The sequence below is a fragment of the Mizuhopecten yessoensis genome, unplaced genomic scaffold (genome assembly GCF_002113885.1).
Source record: "Mizuhopecten yessoensis strain PY_sf001 unplaced genomic scaffold, ASM211388v2 scaffold8427, whole genome shotgun sequence".
Classification (NCBI taxonomy): domain Eukaryota; kingdom Metazoa; phylum Mollusca; class Bivalvia; order Pectinida; family Pectinidae; genus Mizuhopecten; species Mizuhopecten yessoensis.
Window position 1 is genome coordinate 14,454 of NW_018407542.1, and position 20,470 is coordinate 34,923.

The following is a 20,470-nucleotide window of genomic DNA, read 5'->3' on the forward strand; positions in this document are numbered from 1 at the left end:
TACTGAAGGTTTTGTATTGTAAACATAACTCAGGATGTGAATTCACTATCGATACTGAAGGTTTTGTATTGTAAACATAACTCAGGATGTGAATTCACTATCGATACTGAAGGTTTTGTATTGTAAACATAACTCAGGATGTGAATTCACTATCGATACTGAAGGTTTTGTATTGTAAACATAACTCAGGATGTGAATTCACTATCAACACTCCTATGATCAGATTTTTATACATATCTAGGAGATATAACATTAAATCCAGTGTTAAAAACAGATTTTACCTTACTGCAGGGATTCCAGTTCTCATTGATCACCTACCTTGGCTTTTCTTGTGTTTTCATTTGTCTGTTAATATCAACCATCCATTGCAAAAGATCTCGCACCATCATTAGGAATCGGTACAGGTCGCTAGCATCCGCAAGGTCCGTCTTACGGGACTGTACTTTGAAATGGAGGTTCTTCCACGCTTCGACGACCTCACGTTCTCTGTTCTGGATCTCCAGTGAGCGGTCCCCAGCGTACCCTGCCTGTAATTTTACAGACTCTTCTTGCACCATTTGTACATTTGAACCAAGTGTGACAAGATCATTTTCAAAGTTGGCGTGTTTTCTTTGTAAGGCTGCAACACTTTGAGCGTCTCTTCCAAGTTCCTCTGGAATATGGTTTTGTTTTTCCTGTATGACGGAATGAGAACGAGAGAAATATAAGATACTGCTATATGATAAGTTATATGTGCTCATGGTCATTTTCATGGGGGTTTTCAAGAAACATTGTGGAAATTTCAGTTATGTGACTTTTGTCTGATATTCAATTACAAGTCTAAATTACAAAAACAAAACAATAATCATTATCCATTTAATCAACATCAATCAAAATATTGTGTCAGAAACGGTTTCAAATGTTTGACAGAATCATCAACTCTCATCGTCTGCACTCCTTTAAAATTCTGTAGAAACAAGTTTTGTTTACCTTTTATCTGTGGCAATAGAAGACCAGAAATCAGGAATCACAACTTACCAAAATTCTTTCAAGGGTGTCTTTACATTCAGAGTAAAATTTATGAAGTTCCCAAGAAGCTTGAAGCATTTGTGTTCTTGTATCAATAAGTTCTAATAAGTCATTCCACGCTTCATTCAAATTGTCCTTCCATTCCGCAATAGCGGCTGCATCAGAATGTTCTGCAGCTATTAACTGATCACAATTTTCATTGGCTGCTGACACCCTTTCTGTTCCTATGCTTTCTGTATCACGAGCGAATTCCTTAAATCTCTCCTTCAGCATCTGTTTGACAAAGAAAAATAGGATATAAATTACTTAAATACATAAAAGTTTAAAGACATTAAAGAAAAACTGTACATCAAAAATAGGTTTTAACAATTTTTAAAGAAGAATCTTTGAATCATTTGCAAGCAACTACTTTGTTTATATTGTTGACATACTCACAGACACATGTTCATAATCTTGTCCGAGTTCATGTGAGCCAGCCACCAGTTCTCGTTCAGCGATCCATTGCATGATATCGTCAATCTCCCTCTGTAACACGTACAGCTTGAGAACCTCTTCCAACTTGCTCTTCCTCTCATGTGATAAGTCTTTAAGACCAGCATATAACTTGTCAACCTGGGACTGCCGTACAGCTATCTGGTCGCTGAAATCATCATCACAATTTTGTTAACATCAGGACAATATGTGTACAGTTTAGGGGGTGGGAGGGTGGGGTGGGAGGGTGAATAATTTTTTTTACAGTTTATAAAAAGAGAAATGATTTAAATAAATACAAAATGCAAAATTTCGAAAAATAAAGGAAAATTTCAGATGCTCTCAGTCCAAGTCCCACAACCATATTTCATGTCCTCTAAACTAATCAAGTCCTTATAAGATGTATTAAGATGCATCATAGGCACACTCATATTTCATAATGGTCTAATTTGATCTGATATGTGTGACTTTCAACACTTTTCATCATTTGTCATATTTTGGCAAAATTTGGAGTTTTACATTTTTATAATTGATTCTGTTTACATTTTTTAACAACTTCAATACTATCTGTGTCTCCAAATATGAATTTTGAGTAACTTTTATAATTTTTAAGACTGATAATGTTTGGGTGATCTAAATACCTTTCAGGATGTTCGGTTTCTATGAGGTTTCTGCTCCTCTCGCCCAGTTGTCGGACCATGTCAGCGTAGTCCTCTACAGCATTCTCCAGCGCCTGGTGTTTCTTCATGAAGTTCTGAGCACCAATCTCATCCTTGGCGCGCTCGTCTCCCATCATGTATAGTTCTTGTTCACTCATCCATGCCTCAGCCTCCGACGCGTCATAGTAGTACTATAGAGAAACATAAGCAATTGAAGAAATGATTTATCAGATTTTTTATTTCAAAGTTATCAATTGCTTATTTCATGATCATAACTTAAAAAGTATCAAAGTGCTGCCACACTTACCTGTTGTGCAATGTCGGAGAGATTCAGCCTGTCCTTCCGTTTCTCCACTGCATCATTGAGATCTTTCCAGCGCTTGAGAAGATCATCAATGAGTGCCCTAAACTCCTCAGACTGTGGGTGTTCCTCCGCAATCAGCGTCTGTCCCACATCTACCACCGACATAATCCTTGGTTCATGGTTCTCTATCTCCGTTTGTAGAGACTGCAAACAGGGGGGACAACTCATCAGTTACAGGTAAAGTCACAGGGGTAAAAGCATGCAAGACATAAGTGTACGACCAGATCCTTCAGGACACCTCATCACATTACAGTAATACAGCGTCATAACTGTTTCCCTATATCATCACATTACAGTAATACAGCGTCATAACTGTTTCCCTATATCATCACATTACAGTAATACAGCGTCATAACTGTTTCCCTATATCATTTTAAGACCGAATGCAATTTCGAAACTATACAAAACTGTTAATACAAGATACAGATTTCTTACATAAGAAAGTTATTTTCAACAGCAAAAACTTTTTTATTAGGTAATAGTTTACTGTTTGAAAAAGTATGGTCTTTATTCTATAATTATTTCTGTTTTTATGTCAAAACTAATACCAATGATGAACATTTTGTTACCTTATTAATAATTAATATTAGAAAATAAAGTGATTATGAAAACTATGTGATGATATGAAATGATAAATGATATTATTCCTTCTGAATGTCAGTGAGATTTCGTAATTTTCAAACCATGGCAAAAATAATCTTGCCAAAAAACCCATTAGGACGTTATACTGATTCTGTTAATTCTGACACTAAAATTTGTATATATGTCAAATCTGAAGATTTGTTCAGCATGCTGAACATCTACAGCTATATGATAACATATATGTTATAATAAACAACCCATCCAAATGATGTTCATATAGCATACATGATTGTGACGACGCTGAGATATGAGGATACATTTTGCACAAGAAGGATTCAAGAGGCAGTCTCAGACTTCTCTCAAGAACTATTTTTTTTAATTTCATGTTTAAAAAAAAAATCAATGTCAACAGCTTAAATCATTGCTAGCCTCCTGTTCAGAATGAGTAACATTTTGATAAATTTATACAGACAATAAACAGCAATAGTTTGACTTCGTCATGTCTTGAATCCTTTCAATTGATATGATAGTGTTTGACATAGATTAAAAACAAATGGCCCGCATATTAACCTCTGATCAATCAATCTTCTCGAGTAATCATGTACAATCACAGAAATGTAATCATGTACAATCACAGAAATGTAATCATGTACAATCACAGAAATGTAATCATGTACAATCACTGAAATGTAACACATCGTAACATAACACATATTTTTTGTGCTGAAAAACTATTCTACACTGAAATGATCTTTTTTACTATTCTGCATTTTGCATTAGCCAAGAAGAAATCTTATATTTCTTAAAAATACTAAGATTTCTTTGAAATCAAATTTCTTTCTCTCTCCAGATTTCAGTCGATCATAACAGATAGCCATCTGTTCTTTAATTTTTGTTTTGTTCCCAATATTATTTGTGAAAATTATTCTAATTTGAAACAAGAGATCCCAGAGGGATCCTGGCACCCACCATTGTACTATCTACATTAGTTCTTTGTCAGTTTGATCTTTTCTCTTCTTTTCTCTAATCTGTTTGATTGAGTCATGTTAACAGTAAATTCACCTTGAGGTAACTTTTGATCTTAACTTAATACTGCTGTGTATGAAAGCCAGCCTTTAAAGTGAGTTTGTCATTTCTCATATTTACTAGTACAGTACTTAATGTAAAAGAAATAGAACCGATCATTGCAATATGAGAAAGATCTGTTTAGGTCTTCCTTCGGGCATTTAGTTTTTATGACCGGTCTCAAAATAAAACATGCACAACGAGGGATCAGGGGGAACCTACATATCAAATTTGAAGATCCCTCAGGTTATTCCTCGGAAATAGCACTAAATGTCAAAAATCAAAGATGGCCGCCAGTCGGCCATTTTGTTTATCTGATCTGTTTCAAAAGTAAACATGAACAATAAAGGACAGTGGGGACCCTGCATATAAAATTTGAGAAAGAACCCTCACGTCCTTCCTGAGAAATAGCGATAACAAACCTTCACTGTAAAAATCCAAGATGGCTGCCTATCGGCCATTTCGTTTATCTGATCATTCTCAAAATTAAACGTGCACAACTAGAGATCAAGTGGAGCATACATAACAAATTTGAGAAAGATCCCTCAGGTACCTCCTGAGAAATACCGATAACAAGAATTGTTTAAGGACAGACGCAGGGCGAATTGAATAACCCACCATCAGATAGATGACGGTGGGCTAAAAATCTACCGATTGGAATTTAAATAGCTTCTAGTTAATTCCAGGATATATTTCCATGGCTGTGAATTGTTAACTATAGATGATATTGGTTAGTAGTTCGTGCGCAATAATAGTTGGTTTACAAGTATATGTGGTAGTTTGTTATTCCTCAACATTGTAGCAACTCCTAGCATGATGTGCTGTACATGTTTAAAGGCAATATATATAAATAGATATATATACATATATATATGTAATAATCTACATCAACTCCTGATACAATTATACGGTCATATATCTTACGTACAAAATGGCGTCCACTGCCTCGGTTTGTTGGTGGCTGTGACCAGATAAAACACAATCCTCATCATTTCAACAGCCCTACACATCTACACTGACTTAGACCTGACCTTTAACCTCAAATCTGGTCAAGTGACAGTAACAAAACAAAGGTACAATTCACTAGTATTGTTCCCTAATTGTACTGCAATTTGATCAAATTCAAAGGCCTTTTTTTTAAACAAGTCAAAAATTGAATGCCATTATTTTTCCATTACATGTTTTTAGTTTATCTACGTATTGTTTAAACAGTTTGAAGTGGTATTTCATAAGATCACAGAGAGTGTGACTCTAGTCTCTGTACACCTGGTCAATAATTTATAAATTAACATAATTTCTGTTTGTCCTTTTGACAAGAGAAAATTTTGATACTGATAGCTGATATAAAACCTTCTTCACTGCTATCCTCTTTGTCATGGTGATTTCACCAAAACTCACCTGATTTTTCTTTGTCAACAGTTGATTGCTAAGAAGACTGTTTCCGAAATTGTTGGACATTGCGATAGGCATTTTCTCATCTATCCAGAGTTTTTCATCCTCAACGTCCCGGATGAATTGATGAATGCGTTTAACCTTCTCCAGCTCGTTTCTTCGCTTCACCAGTGGTTGTTGAATGTGGGCGAACCTTAAAGGACATATCATGTGGTGTATAATTTAGAAATCTGAATTTTTTCACACTCGCCGAGGCCATGAAAAGCACTTCTGAATAAATTGACAACAGTATAAAAGGAACAAATGAAACTTTTAGAAATATGAAGATGTGAATTTGATGGTTTTGGTCTTTTAAGGTTTAACAACCAAGGTCATTTACTAATTTCAATTTATTTAGGCAGTTGTAGAAAAGTTTACTTTTGAATAAAAGAAGCAATCAAAACCACACAATCTTCTATAACCTATCAGCTCTACAAAGAAGACTTTCTGTGATGTAGGTATCCAATTCAACATCACAGCATATTTTATTGACAAAGCCAGCATGACACTATACGCTTAAAGTAGACCCCTAATATTGAACAACGTATGATACAGACGAGAGCAAAACAAACCTTTCTGCCACGGCAGCCTTCCTGGCTTCAATGACAGCTTCCTGCTTAGGATCTACGCGGCGTAAGATGACGGCTTGCTCGTCCAACTCTGTAACTTGCTGTTCTTTCATCTTCATCTGAGTTTCAAGTTGCTGAAAGTGAAAAAAATCACAACATTCCAATGATATTCAAACCTTGATTTGGTTAAAACTTCCCCTTCAGCAGATAAAAAAACACCTAGAATATAACAACCATTGAGTTTCAGCAAACATCTCGAACACAAAATCATTAGTAATTCACAAGCAAAAACAAATACAAAAGTTAAAAGCTTGCATCCAAAAATATACATGTAAATTATCATCATACAGACAAATCAAATAAATCTCGCATCACAGCTTTGTTTTGAGTTATAAAATGACCCTGCAAGATAATATAAGCCATAAAAACAGCAGTGAATTCTATTTTGATTTGTTGCATCTTAGAAGAGTACAATAAATCGTTGTAATCAAGCATGTTGGTACTTACCTCTCAAGAGCTGTCAATGTCAAAATGAAGGAAAGTTTCAAAGATAATGAGCAAGCTATTGAAAGCTCATCAAGCTTCCCTACTTTATAACATCGACACATGAAAAGAAATCAAATTACCACGGTACAAAGTCTGAATCATCAACATGTTTGCAGACGAGACAATTTTCATGTAAATACTTCACATAACTAAGGACCATTGGAGAGATTAATGACTACTGTCTCAGGAAAACAGGCATCACTTTCAATAAATCAGACATAAATCTTAGATGAGAGATAGTGCGAAATTCTAAAGAAGTTGAGTGACAAAAAAAAACTACAATGTAAAAATATCACAAACACTAAAGACCAACTCCTAGCTCCAGTACAAATATCACAAAGACTAAAGACCAGCTCCTAGCTCCAGTACAAATATCACAAACACTAAAGACCAACTCCTAGCTCCAGTACAAATATTACAAACACTAAAGACCAACTCCTAGCTCCAGTACAAAAATCACAAACACTAAAGACCGACTCCTAGCTCCAGTACAAATATCACAAAGACTAAAGACCAGCTCCTAGCTCCAGTACAAATATCACAAACACTAAAGACCGACTCCTAGCTCCAGTACAAATATCACAAACACTAAAGACCAACTCCTAGCTCCAGTACAAATATCACAAACACTAAAGACAAACTCCTTTCTTCCACTACTGTAAACCAAGCTTAATTTCCCTTTATTGTAGTTGGGAAAATCATTACTATTACAATAATGTAGTTTTGATAATGATAGTTCAGCTTTTCACCGATTCTGTCTAATTTATCAATAACATCTGTCCCTGATTAACTGTTTTGTTTCTGTATCACTGTAGTAAATGAAGTACTATCTTGACGTCAATCACTTGCTCGAGATGATCCTATTTAATGACATGTGATCATGTGTGCTGTCCTGATTCAGTGCCTAAACTTACACCCTGTTTCTGCATGAGAAGGTTGACGGTGGTGAGATCCTTGGCACTCTCCTCGGAGATGATCTGGGTCTCGAGCTGGTTGATCCAGCCGTCAATATCGTCACAGCTCTGTTGGTAAAGGACCGCCCTATTGGTGTCAAACAGACGCTCGGCCTTGGACTTGGTGGTGGTTTCCAGCTCGTCCCACTGCTCAGACAGACTGGCCAGAATCGGTTCAATCTGCTCCCGTGTCTCTGGCTTTTCCTTCAGCAATGTCTCCCCAGACTACAACAAAATACATTGTGGTCAAGGTCAATTCTATGTTATGCTTTCAATGATTGCAGTTAATCACCTAGTTTGACCAGCTGGACTGTAAGTTTTCATCAGTTCATGAACTAGTGGTCTGGAATTGTTTACTGCAAGCTCTGACAGTTACAGGTCTTCCAGGCTTTCAAAGTAATGTTGCATTTTAAGTAGATAAACACACCTTGAATGATAAACTAGACGGCCATATAACTTCCATCAAAGGATGTTTACAAATACATATGTATACTGTATATATAAATACATATGTATACTGTATATATAAATACATATGTATACTGTACATATAAATACATATGTATACTGTACATATAAATACATATGTATACTGTACATATAAATACATATGTATACTGTTTATATAAATACATATGTATACTTTATATAAATACATATGTATACTTTATATATTTCCACGCAATTAAATTTTGCACAGGATGAGTTAAGGCTCTGTTGTAACGTTATTCTATACATTTTTTGCTAACAAAATAAGAAATGAAGAAAGCCCCTGCTTACCTCCATGAGGTGTTGAAGTCGCTCCTTGTTGGCGGCAATCTCACGCTCAAAGGCCTGGTGACGAAGGTATTTACTGTGCAGGTTTTTGGCATCTCTGTACGTCTCATCCTGAGCAGCAGCCATTTTGTCATGAAGCCAGTCTCTCAGCTGAAAAACATATATCATCTTAAGTAAATCGATCTTACAAGAACATTTGATAAAAATAAAGTTTCCCTACTACCAAATATTGTATAGAAGCTTAGAAATGTTGGCTGCAGGATTTTGAGCACAGTAATTTGCAATTTTTTGGCTTGTCCAGTTAAGTGGCAGAAGTTGTGAGTCTTACCTCGTCACATTCCTGTAGGAACTGTTGTAACAGAAGCTGGTCTTTGAGACGCTCCAACTGTTCATAGACACGCTGGCGATTCACGTCACGTCTGTAATTTACACAAAATGAAACAGATCTTGTCAGATAATAGGAATGAATCAAAATCCAGATACAAACATTTAATGCAATAAACAAACAACAACATTCAGTGTAATGATTCTGGGAGATCCTATGGTAAAACTTATGATAAATGTTTATATTTTGATTAAAACTGAGGTGATACAATATGCTTGGGGTTCATATTTGAGTTCATACTACATAAATTGGAAGTTTTTAATTAAACCCTTGCTGTCTTGGTGAAAGTTGAATACATTATCCATCATGCCAATCTTTCAATCTTCGTGTGTTAAAAGTAAAAACAATCATTTACATAATAAAAAAAAACTGTATAACACTCGGGATTTGAATTTTTAAGACTGTTTTACCCTGAACAGCTGGTAGCCAGATGAACTCACCTCTCATTGATGTTTTCAGCCTTTTTGTGGATTTTATCAGCAGCATAGTGGTTGTCTTCAATCAGACGATTAGCGAACTGTAAAACCGCATTGATCTTCTCGTCATTCGCATCCGTTGTGGTGATGAATGCCTCATGGGCTTTGATAAGGTTTTCAGCAACCTCCAGGGTATTCTGTCAAAATACACAGCCATAATAGAGACTGGACAGTGGTCAGCACTCTCTTGACCCTTCACACATTACTGACTAGACTGAATAATTACCTGGCCAATACATACAGGTTACAGGTAGGGAAAAACAAAGCTAAACAATTCTAACTCAAGTTACAATCCTCATGTCTACCACAGGTAAATCCTTTTGGAAATCTTCAGGTCAGGCAAGAAATTAAAATCTTTGTTCTTTTAAAAAACAAATTGTAGAGTAGCTCATCAGGTAGAGTGTACATAGAAAGTTACATCCTACTAATGAGATGTCAGTTGTGTATTGGAGCAAGCAACTTATTAATGGCTCAGAACACTTCCAGAAACATCATATATTCATCTTTATCTCAGATACAAACAGGTCACATTCATCCCCATACCTATCTCAATTTTCACATTCATCTCCATATCTATCTAGATTTTCACATTCATCCCCATATCTATCTCGATTTTCACATTCATCCCCATATCTATCTCGATTTTCACATTCATCCCCATATCTATCTCAATTTTCTATCAAATGAAGAAAGCTGTAAAATCTCATTAGGAACAATGGACAGTTACAAAACTCAATGAAGTAGCCACCAGAAGCTAGTTTGTAACCATACACAACAATTGTGGAGTAAAGTGTTTCATAGTTCAGAATGGTACAATGTGTGTTGCTGGCACTCGTCCAAACTGAGGTTGTAAACATGACGACTCTTGCTGTGTCAGACACGGACGAGCCTGGCAGGCGCGGGGGCGATGTCTATTACACAGGCTAAATATACAACACTACATGGCAACACCTGGTGACTCACATAATGTTTGTGTACTTTTATATTAGATATAACTACTACATCATTTAGCACAGAAATCAAATGTGAACCTATACAACAATATCACAGTCTCACTAATACCTCAATGGCAAGACCATTTAGTCCCTTTACAAATACTCCAAGTTCAGCATACTATCCTACAATTCTGCACTTAAAAGAATACAAAACAAAATCATGGTAAAAAAACAAGTTCATATTCTGTCCTAATATAAAAGAAAAGCTCCTATTTTACTATCTCCAACACCAGCAAAAATATAACCAAATGACCATGATCATTAAGCTCACTGAGGTGTCATGTCCTAACAAGAAACAATGAGAACTGATGGTTTTCTGTTTAATTTGACAAAAATGTTTCATTTCAGCTCTAGATCTTCTCTTGGAAATATTAAAATCATTTATCAATAGTTACTCTCTTTTGAATGATTTATGCATTTTACACAGAACAGGAGACAATATTAGAGTGTAAGAAAATGTATACATCTTTTTACACATACTACTACAATTAATAGTGGTAGTGGTTCAAGAAATGATACACAAGGCGGTCGTGACATGTGAGGCTGTCTGGTAGTGTCCTCAGTAATGTCTAACGTGTGTTGTAACAATATCTACACATAGTGATGATCAGACACGTGACGCTAGTAGGAGACAACAGAAAGTGGATCACAAAGAAAAAGAAAAATGTCTGTACAACACAGAAATAATCAATTATCCGACAACTTCTATTCTATTATGAAAATCAGTTAATCAACCACTTCTATCTTAAACAAAAAAGTTGTTAAAGTTTGAAATTTTGAATTAAATCAACGAGGAATACACAAAGTCCAGGTACAAAATGGAGCAAAAGAGGGGCACTTGCTCTATAAATTTGCAGTACCTTTTGCACTTTTGATAAAAAAATCATAATAGCAGGATTTTTACTCTGTAATATAGGAACAGTATTTAAGCATTCTGGAGAAAAACATCACGCACAACCATGATATACAGCAGGATTGTGTACCAGAGGTACTACATAATATAATCTTTCCACGATGAAGAGAACATATCTTAAGACTGAGGCATCATTTGTGATCGTAAGCTAGAACAACATGATGATTAAGTAACAGGACAGACAAAATTATCACATCAAGATGAAGCGGGAGTTGAGAAAAATCAGAAAAAAAGAAGAAGAAAAAATCCAAAATAGCAAAAAACACCAAAATAAAATTCACTACAGGTTAAAATCTAAACCAAATCATAGCATGTAAAAAACGCTACCAATATCCAGTTTGAAAATAAATATAAATTTACTCCGGAGGTACAACGTGCTGTACAGCGGATGGTCGATAAACCACACGCTGTCCAGCGATTGGCCAACCAATCACACACATCAGTGTTTACCTGTTTATCAAGATGTCCTACGGTGCTCTGTATGACAAAATAAGGGACGTTTAAAACATAACAACGTCAGCCAAGAAAGAAGGGGACATTTAAAACATAACAACGTCAGCCAAGAAAGAAGGATAACATGCTAGAAATTCTTCTAGAATTGCAAATCTGAGAGCAGACTCACATTTTCCAAGCTTCAGATAAATTTAACATTGGTCTTCATTTGTTTAAACTTTACAAATCAATCTAACATGAAATTAACTATCATCTTGACTTCTGCAGGATTCTATTCAAGGTTATGCTGTTTTTGTGAATAACAATTACAGCTATGAGAAGTGAATCTGCCTCAGACACAGCAATTGGGCACATGATGAGGGGGAGATGACATGATGTTTTCACTAAAACACAAGATTCATAAATACAATTCTACAATGATTGCAGTACATCTGATGTCTGTGAATAAAAAAGTCATTCCTAACGATAACCTTCTCTAGTTTATTTCCCATTAATTTTTATGATTGCACTTGTAAAGACTTGGGTACATGCTTGTACAGGTGATAAAACTTACCGGCACTTCTTCCTTGGATAAGAAGTTTTCTTGTTGGTTCAGTAACACTTCAGCTTGCTTGGCATCTCTTAAATACATCTGAAAAGACATTGTATAAAGTATAAATGACAGTCATCAGGGTCATCAGTGCCCTCCAAATATCTGTATTAGAGTTATACACATAAGGAAGGGAATTTCCTAAAAGAAATTATGGATATCACTTGTTTCTGAGAATGAATGTTACAGTAGACCTGGAGCGGCCAGTAAGTTGAGATTGTGAGAGTGAGACCTACCTGTAAGTTGCGACTCTGTGAGAGTGAGACCTACCTGTAAGTTGAGACTATGTGAGAGTGAGACATTCCTGTAAGTTGAGACTTTGTGAGAGCGAGACCTACCTGTCAGTTGAGACTATGTGAGAGTGAGACATACCTGTAAGTTGACTCTGTGAGAGTTAGACATACCTGTAAGTTGAGACGCTGTGAGTGTGAGTCCTACCTGTAAGTTGAGACTCTGTGAGAGAGAGACATACCTTAAGTTGAGACTCTGTGAGTGCGAGACCTACCTGTAAGTTGAGACTATGTGAGAGTGAGACCTACCTGTAAGTTGCGACTCTGTCCGAGTGAGACCTACCTGTAAGTTGCGACTCTGTGATAGTGAGACATACCTGTAAGTTGAGTCGCTGTGAGAGTGTGACATACCTGTAAGTTGAGACTTTGTGAGAGCGAGACCTACCTGTCAGTTGAGACTATGTGAGAGTGAGACATTCCTGTAAGTTGAGACTTTGTGAGAGCGAGACCTACCTGTCAGTTGAGACTATGTGAGAGTGAGACCTACCTGTAAGTTGACTCTGTGAGAGTGAGACATACCTGTAAGTTGAGACTTTGTGAGAGCGAGACCTACCTGTAAGTTGAGACTATGTGAGAGTGAGACCTGCCTGTAAGTTGAGACTCTGTGAGAGTGGACCTACCTGTAAGTTGAGACACTGTGAGTGTGAGACCTACCTGTAAGTTGACTCTTTGAGAGTGAGACATACCTGTAAGTTGACTCTGTGAGAGTGAGACATACCTGTAAGTTGAGACTCTGTGAGAGTAGGTGTTGACGGTTTTCCCACATTTGCAAAAGCTCTTCCCAGCCATTGTCCAAGGCCTGCAGTCTCTGTACAAACCCACACAATGACATTTACAAACATTCAACCCTTGATGCGTTTTTTCTGTTGTTGAGTGATGAATCTATTCATTAAGACAATTTATCTGAATAGATTATCTAAAGAACAAGTAATCAGGAATTTATGTATATGTCCTCCAAAATAAAATTCATTTGATGTTTCCTTAATTTTTCAGTTTTTGTTATCAACCAGAGCATTGAAAGAATCTCTAAGGTTTTCAGTTAATCTACCACTTATTCTTTACAAACAAACCTTGAACAAAGCTAGAAAGTAGAATATACCCAGCACTGCTGATTGCATGGAAAACTTGTATTTATTAAACATATGTACCTGTCTGAGGAACATGTACTGTGGATCCTCCTGGCCCTCTGTGACCTTGTCTCCGAACTCCTTCATCTTGGCATACTCGGGTGCGTATGCGTCTATCTCGTCTTTGAGCTGCTGGTGCTGGTTGAGCAGCTTCTCTGCATCAGCGAGACTGTTGGGAATGTCCTCGGAGGCCACCGTTGTCTGTGTCCTCGACAGCCACTGCTGGAAGTGGTCAAGGTTGCCGAGGAAACGCTGGAGCTCTCCTGCCTCTCCTAGTTTCTCATCTCTATCTTTCAACTGTATCATACAAGGGAAATGCATAGTGCATAATTTCAGATCATTAATACTGAATGTGATCTCCAGTGAATTACACATATAATTTCTATTAATATATACCGGTTACTTGTTCTAAATTCCTCTTATTAAATTACAACGTATATATGGCAATATCAATTGATCTTCTTCAATACACTTCCAACAGAATAATGTCTGAAAAGACTTTACCCCTTCACAGGGAATTCTGATCTCCTGATATTTTAAAATTTTATCACTGTTTTTGTCCCAAAGCTCAAGGATCTCACCATGTCCTTGAGATCCATCCAGACATTGTTGATCTCAGCAATCTTCTCACGGATGGCTGCTGCCTCATCCGGCTTGTCATCCTGTAATTTCTCAGCCTCGTTTTGGAGAGATTCCAACTGAAACAGCAAACATGCTCAGTTACACAAGGAAATTGAACTATGCCCCTTTTTCTCCTTATAACAATTCCATCAAAATTGTCATAAAATAATTCTTGTTTTGAATGTAAAAGATCTCCTCAAAAACTGATTTTTTATTACTTCTTCTATTTCTACATGTACTAAATGAGGACACCAAGTATGAACAACATTAGAAGTGACAGATGGTGACATTGATTCGGAATCCTTTTAATAATATCACTTCATATATACATCATGTACCACCACAATAAATACTGGCGGACCAGAAAGGGCAATAAAAATACATTTTTGACAGTATATCCCCACTATTTAATTTTAACAAAAGTAACCTTGACCTTAGAAATATGTTAAACCTTTATGGCACATCTACATTTAAAAGTCTTATCAGCATGGGAAATAAGAGAAATTTTAGACTTCTGGATTGGGATAATCTGGGAATAAAAGTCTGGACAAACACTGAAATTTCTATAGAGCATTTCCATCTCTGACATGGGGCCCGATTATCATTGAAAACACTGTTATAATGTCTCCATACCTTTCATAGAACATAAAACAAGCAAGATTTACGGAATAGTTGATCGACACCCTGACAATGTTTACCTTGGCCTGGATGGCGGCGAGGTCTCTCTCCATTCCGCTGAGCCTCCTCTGGAGTGTCATCACACCAGACAAGTCGTTACCCAGCTCATCAGTGGATTCTATAACCTTAGCCTTCTCATGAATCCAGCTCTGTACAAACCACAACATTCTCAGTGAATAGTTGGTAAAAATGCAACCGTATCATACTGTAGAATACTGATCATTAAGCCTTCGAACAATGTGGAAAATATACATTCTGAATGATGACATGTTTTTTCAATGACTCTTCTATTAGTAATAGCTACTTACTCTTGCATTTTGTTATCCAGAAAATCTTTTTTTCTTCTTTTTTTATGAAACCAAAAACTTTCCAGATTGAAACTTCTCTTTGAGTACAGAGTTGAAACTTTTATCAGATTTACACAATGATAACCCGAATGAAACATGCAAAAGATGAGAAGGAAAAGAACCCTATCTATCTGAGACCTCTATTTCCCAAGTTGTCAAGTATATTAATATTCTGCCACAAACTTACGATAGTTTCATTGCACTCAATATGGAAGTTCTGGAGTCCATGTGCAAGGTTGATTTCTTCTCTCTTTTGGTCCACAAGATCACGGAGATTGTTCCATCTGAAATTGACATAGACAGAACAATGATCCACAAGACTTCAACGTTCTGGAGTTCTAGTCTCCAAACCTTACATCAGACTGAAAAGCTGTACAATGATTTTGTAACTAAACTCAGTTTTATGCGTTACAGATTCAATTAATCAGATAGCTTTCCATTTATTCAGAGTTCTCTGTATTCAGAGGCTAGAGCATTTTACTTTACTTGTGTCAAAGCTAACAGAAGTCAGTAAAATGATATACATGTACTCTTAAACAAACAGGTACGAGTTGGTGACCAGCTGACAACCGGCTACTTACTCTCCGTTGAGCTGGTTCTGTCTGGCGATAACTTCGGAGGCGTTGGGATGCTCTATTTGGAGAAGTTGACGTGCCAGTTGGTTAACCACAGCCACCTTGGAGGCATTAGCATTCATCTCATGCTCGAAACTGTCGAAACGGTGCTTCATAATCGCTAATTCCTCGATATCATCTGTGATGATAATTGTGGTCAAGAATTTCTCCTGAATAAACAGAAAAGAAACATTTAAACAGGGTTTCTCAGACATGTATTTTTAACCAAAATTTAACATTATTTCCCCCTTTTTGTCTCAAAAAGTATTTTCGAAGTATGTACCACAACAACAAAGCAAATGCATGATTCAATTCTAAATTATACTAAATACAATTTACATCTGAACTTTTATTACTATTACAATAGATCATCTTAAATACTCCTTTTCACATTGAAATCCTATGGCAGTTCATTGCAATATATATGAACTTATACAAAAACTACTTCAAAGGTTCCTAGTCCTAACAACTCTGACAATTTCCGATTTATATTTCCCATTATTCTATCTGAAGACTTACCTTCTCATCGATCCAGGTGTCGACACCATCAGCCTCGTTAACCAGCTTGTAGAGGGACAGGGCGTCCAGGAGTCGCTGTTTTCGGAGTTTGGCCAGCTCCAGCAGTTCCTGGTAACGTCTGTCGATGCTTCCAAGTCTGTTCTGTACATCAGGAGATTCACGATCCTAGAAAGTAATGGTGAAGTTTTAAGACTATTTCCAAAACAGAAATAAGCAGAATCGAAATTAAAAACTTCATTAAAATAAGTCTGTCACAAAAAATGCCCTGTGTACAGTTGTAGGTCAACCAATTGAACATACATTACCTCCCTTACACCACTACCGTCAACACAACTCATACCTAAACAGCATGTGAAAGCTGTAAATCACCTACTTCACCAGGCGATGTCTGATGTCAGAGTAAATGGTCACGGTGTCCTGCTGATAGAGGCACTACTGTCTATTCTCAGCAGAATTCATTATATTACTCTCGACCAAACATACAGGAAAACTCTTAAACACTAATTTTGATGGAACCTCAATTGTTCACGATCACCAGCTATCCTGGCATCCTTATTAGTGTCATATACTCATTGATGTCATACAGACTGTTACAAGTCCTAGACAGAGGCCTTTTTCAAACATAGTTTTATAACATTAATTTGGAAAGAGTAATAAACTGATGCATGGTTTGTGTAAAAAATTCATTGCGAGTCCACCACTTAAAGTGGAATGTTTATTTGAAAACATGTTGTAAAGTTTGGTGACTCACTTGCTCTCCCAGGTTGGCTGCCTGTTCGTGCAGAGCGGCGATGGTGCTCTCGTAGTTCTTCAGCTCATCAGTTACTTCCTGTAAATAACAAGTGTACTTGTTAACTTATTATATCTGTATGGAAGCCATGACAAGTCTGGTCAATAAATCCTACTCTAGTAGGTAGTACTGGTGTGAGAGGGTTCAGAGGATCATTACCAAATACAGATTACTTTATATTACAGTAAGACATTGTTGGGAAAATAACTGAGAATTAACATTATATAAGATATAAACTCAAACCCTTTGAAGACCATCAGGCAGATTTTGTCAATAACAACCATAAAGACCCAATCATACGTAACTGCTATATTTTTTATCAAAGTTGCCTAGACACTGGAGATAAGAGTAACACACACTTACTTTGTGTTTCTTGATGAGAGACTGGACACTGGCCTCATCTTTGCCGACATCCTCACTGGACACCAGACGAAGAGTATCCAACATCCAGGCATCCACATCATCAGCATCAGCAAAGAACTGAAAATACACACCAGGCAAATGAGAAATGGGTACTTCATCTAAGTTACACATAGTGATAAACATTGTTAAGAGAATACCATCTACATCTTTAAATGTAGCTATCAGCAAAACCAACAAGAGGCCCAGGGCCTTAATAGCTCACCTGGTATTTTATTTTTCAATTTAAAACCTGCTGAGTACCATTCAGGTTTATCAAAGGAGTACAAGTAACAAAGTTGCATCTTCCATTTATAAATATTCAATTCCCTTTGCCCAAAGATTCTCTAAAACAAGTTTGGTTAGGTTAAAATCCCTTCAACGGTACAGAAGGAGAAGGATCTTTAATGTTTTCCTCTATTTCCCCTAATGGGCCCCACTAATCTGCCCCAAAGAAGGGGAATCCACACACCTCAGTTTAAACAAAATTGATTCTTTTCTCCCTAAGCATGCTTCAGACTGCATTTGGTTTAAATCCCTTCACTTATATAGTAGGAGAAAAAAAATCCTCTATTTCCCCTATTGGGCCCCGCTCCTATGCCGCCAGAAGGCCCACACCCTCCGTTTATACAAACTTGAGTCTCCTTTTTCCAAAGATGCTCTAGGACAAATTTGGTCAAAATCCTTCAATTGGTTGAGGAGAAGATTTTTAAAGTGGGGTTATACCCTCCGTTTATACAAAACTGACTATTCAGGACAAGTAGCATTTTAAAGGAAAAAGTTGCCGGACGCCGGACGCTGCACCATGGGATAAGCTCACTTGGCCCTTCGGGCCAGGTGAGCTAAAAATAAAATCAACAACCTTTCACATTGATAACTACACCTGTAGTTTTAGTGTCAACAAATTAAAAAAAATAACCAATATAGCAGACGAAGAAGATTTGGTTTCTATCATTGTTTTCCCAGCCTACCTGGTAGTAGTCTACGGCCTCGTTGAGCCTCTTCTTGCGGTAGGCGGCCAGGTCAATCAGTGTCTCCCACTGCTGGTTGATCTCATCAATACGTTCTTGTATTCTATCAGCCCCGAAATTGCCCGCAGTGATGAGATCATTGCCGACCTGGAGAACGGACTGTAAGTGGGTGTGTCTAGCTGTCATCTCATCTTCCATGGCCTGGAAATATAAAGATTTCTTGTTTATGTTGCTCTATAAATGATAGAATTGAGGACCCCTACCTTCCATGAAACACCACAAACAGGATTCATGTATTCATCTACCTAGTTTACCAGGGCCATGATATATATATAACAACAACATTAAGGAAACAATAGGATTAGGCACAGGCATTGCCTATCAAAGCCTTTTCAAGAACAAAGAGCATACATCCAAGTGTTTTGGTAATGCAATAAAGATTGATTTGAAATCAAATGAAATATATATTCCCAAGCAAAGTCATTTGAAAATGGAATTCCATCAAATGAAACAATCAGGACAATTACTCATACATGTTTCACTTGCTGACTTTTATTATTGTCTTAAAATGTCGAGTTTTTCGTTAATTACATTTAAAACATACTGCTATCTTTGATTTGGTTTGAAGGTCATAATTCTTGGTTGGATCTGAATAACTGTAACTGTCATATAACCATACCCAAACAGAAACATACTCCCTTTTTTTTAGATAAGCAGAAACAAGAGAGTATGGCATTACAAGTGTTACCTATATGCTTATGTTTTACAGGTAGGTCTAATTAATTCAGTTATCAATAGCAATGCAGGTATACTGCTTGGGAATATCAGGAACAATACAGTTGGTTGTTTGCAAAAAAAAAAATTACAATTTTTTTTTTCTTTATTTCATTGCTTCTTGTTAGGAAAGGAGTGATCTCTCAATCCTGGGCAAATCAAGTAAGTTGGGGTGAGAAAATTAAACTATAAACTTTTAGCGGGATGTAGCACACCTTCTGTTTGTTAAGCAGCAGATGAACACTGGTGAGGTCGTGACCGAGCTCTGGTGAGGACATGAGTTGTTCCTTCTCTTTAATCCAGCTCTCCTCGTCAGCCATGTCCCAGTAGAACTGCCACAGTCGTCGCGACTCCTCCAGTCTTGCACGACGTTCAGCTGCAAGGTTCAGCAGCTCAGAATAGGAATTTTCCAGTGTCTTCATGCGCTCCTCAATGACCTCTGGCTCGCAAGGTTTGTATCCTGACAACCAATAATGTACAGACAGGGCTAGTGAACAACAAACACGGTATGTAATATTTACATCAATATTGTGAGACTGGAGGGTTAGGTTAGTGAATGAAAATTGCAAATCAAAGCAGAATGTTATGTTCATGTCAAAATCATCACCATCATCATTGTTAAATATCTTTTGTTGGTAGTTTTTATGAGCTGTATAGAAAGTTCTCCATGTAGAGCTCGATGGATTCCAGGTATCCATAATGTAATCAACTACATCTACTCCTGTTGCCGTCTTACCTCCTGCCTCGGAGACGTCTCCCTTGACAAATCTGTCGGCCTGTGTGTTGACGGTCTTGACCCTCTCTCCCAGGACGTGGATGTCGGCCTCTAGCAGGCTGTGTTTCTGTAAGAGGTCCTCCACACTCATCAGGTGCTTGCCGTAGTCCTCTGACATCAGACGTGCCTGTAACACATCACGCAATGTAAACAGCTATCATACAGCCAAAGGGGTAAATTAAATATTGTCTAAATGAGAACCAGAAGTTTTCCTTTTATGCAATGTCAAGTATATTGGAATTTACCATACAAATTTGATATTATCAACAATCTGTTTGAAACATGTAATTTGTTTTCAGATTTTTTTTCTCTCCATTTAATAGATTGAT

At 37.0% G+C, this 20,470-nt stretch overlaps 1 protein-coding gene and 1 pseudogene across 6 annotated transcripts in view; both read right to left on the reverse strand.

The window, feature by feature from the left end:
* Positions 1–307, reverse strand: part of LOC110455935 — a 5,100-nt pseudogene extending 4,793 nt beyond the window's left edge.
* LOC110455938 (spectrin beta chain-like) overlaps positions 286–20,470 on the reverse strand; it is a 53,824-nt gene continuing 33,639 nt past the window's right edge. For 5 of the 6 annotated variants that reach the window (XM_021506402.1, XM_021506405.1, XM_021506403.1 and 2 more), the window contains 25 exons: positions 20,103–20,268; positions 19,582–19,826; positions 18,593–18,793; positions 17,586–17,702; positions 17,184–17,261; positions 16,433–16,597; positions 15,881–16,083; positions 15,487–15,583; positions 14,973–15,101; positions 14,235–14,351; positions 13,675–13,950; positions 13,245–13,334; positions 12,201–12,278; positions 9,251–9,423; positions 8,754–8,844; positions 8,429–8,575; positions 7,610–7,873; positions 6,153–6,283; positions 5,548–5,734; positions 5,078–5,110; positions 2,446–2,646; positions 2,121–2,329; positions 1,444–1,648; positions 1,018–1,281; positions 286–674 (listed from right to left, as the gene is read on the reverse strand). In XM_021506402.1, the coding sequence (XP_021362077.1) occupies positions 315–674; positions 1,018–1,281; positions 1,444–1,648; positions 2,121–2,329; positions 2,446–2,646; positions 5,078–5,110; positions 5,548–5,734; positions 6,153–6,283; positions 7,610–7,873; positions 8,429–8,575; positions 8,754–8,844; positions 9,251–9,423; positions 12,201–12,278; positions 13,245–13,334; positions 13,675–13,950; positions 14,235–14,351; positions 14,973–15,101; positions 15,487–15,583; positions 15,881–16,083; positions 16,433–16,597; positions 17,184–17,261; positions 17,586–17,702; positions 18,593–18,793; positions 19,582–19,826; positions 20,103–20,268 (4,227 nt within the window). In that variant the 3' untranslated portion in view covers positions 286–314. The remainder of the gene's footprint in view (positions 675–1,017; positions 1,282–1,443; positions 1,649–2,120; positions 2,330–2,445; positions 2,647–5,077; positions 5,111–5,547; positions 5,735–6,152; positions 6,284–7,609; positions 7,874–8,428; positions 8,576–8,753; positions 8,845–9,250; positions 9,424–12,200; positions 12,279–13,244; positions 13,335–13,674; positions 13,951–14,234; positions 14,352–14,972; positions 15,102–15,486; positions 15,584–15,880; positions 16,084–16,432; positions 16,598–17,183; positions 17,262–17,585; positions 17,703–18,592; positions 18,794–19,581; positions 19,827–20,102; positions 20,269–20,470) is intronic. The other variant, XM_021506407.1, reaches the window with a different exon arrangement.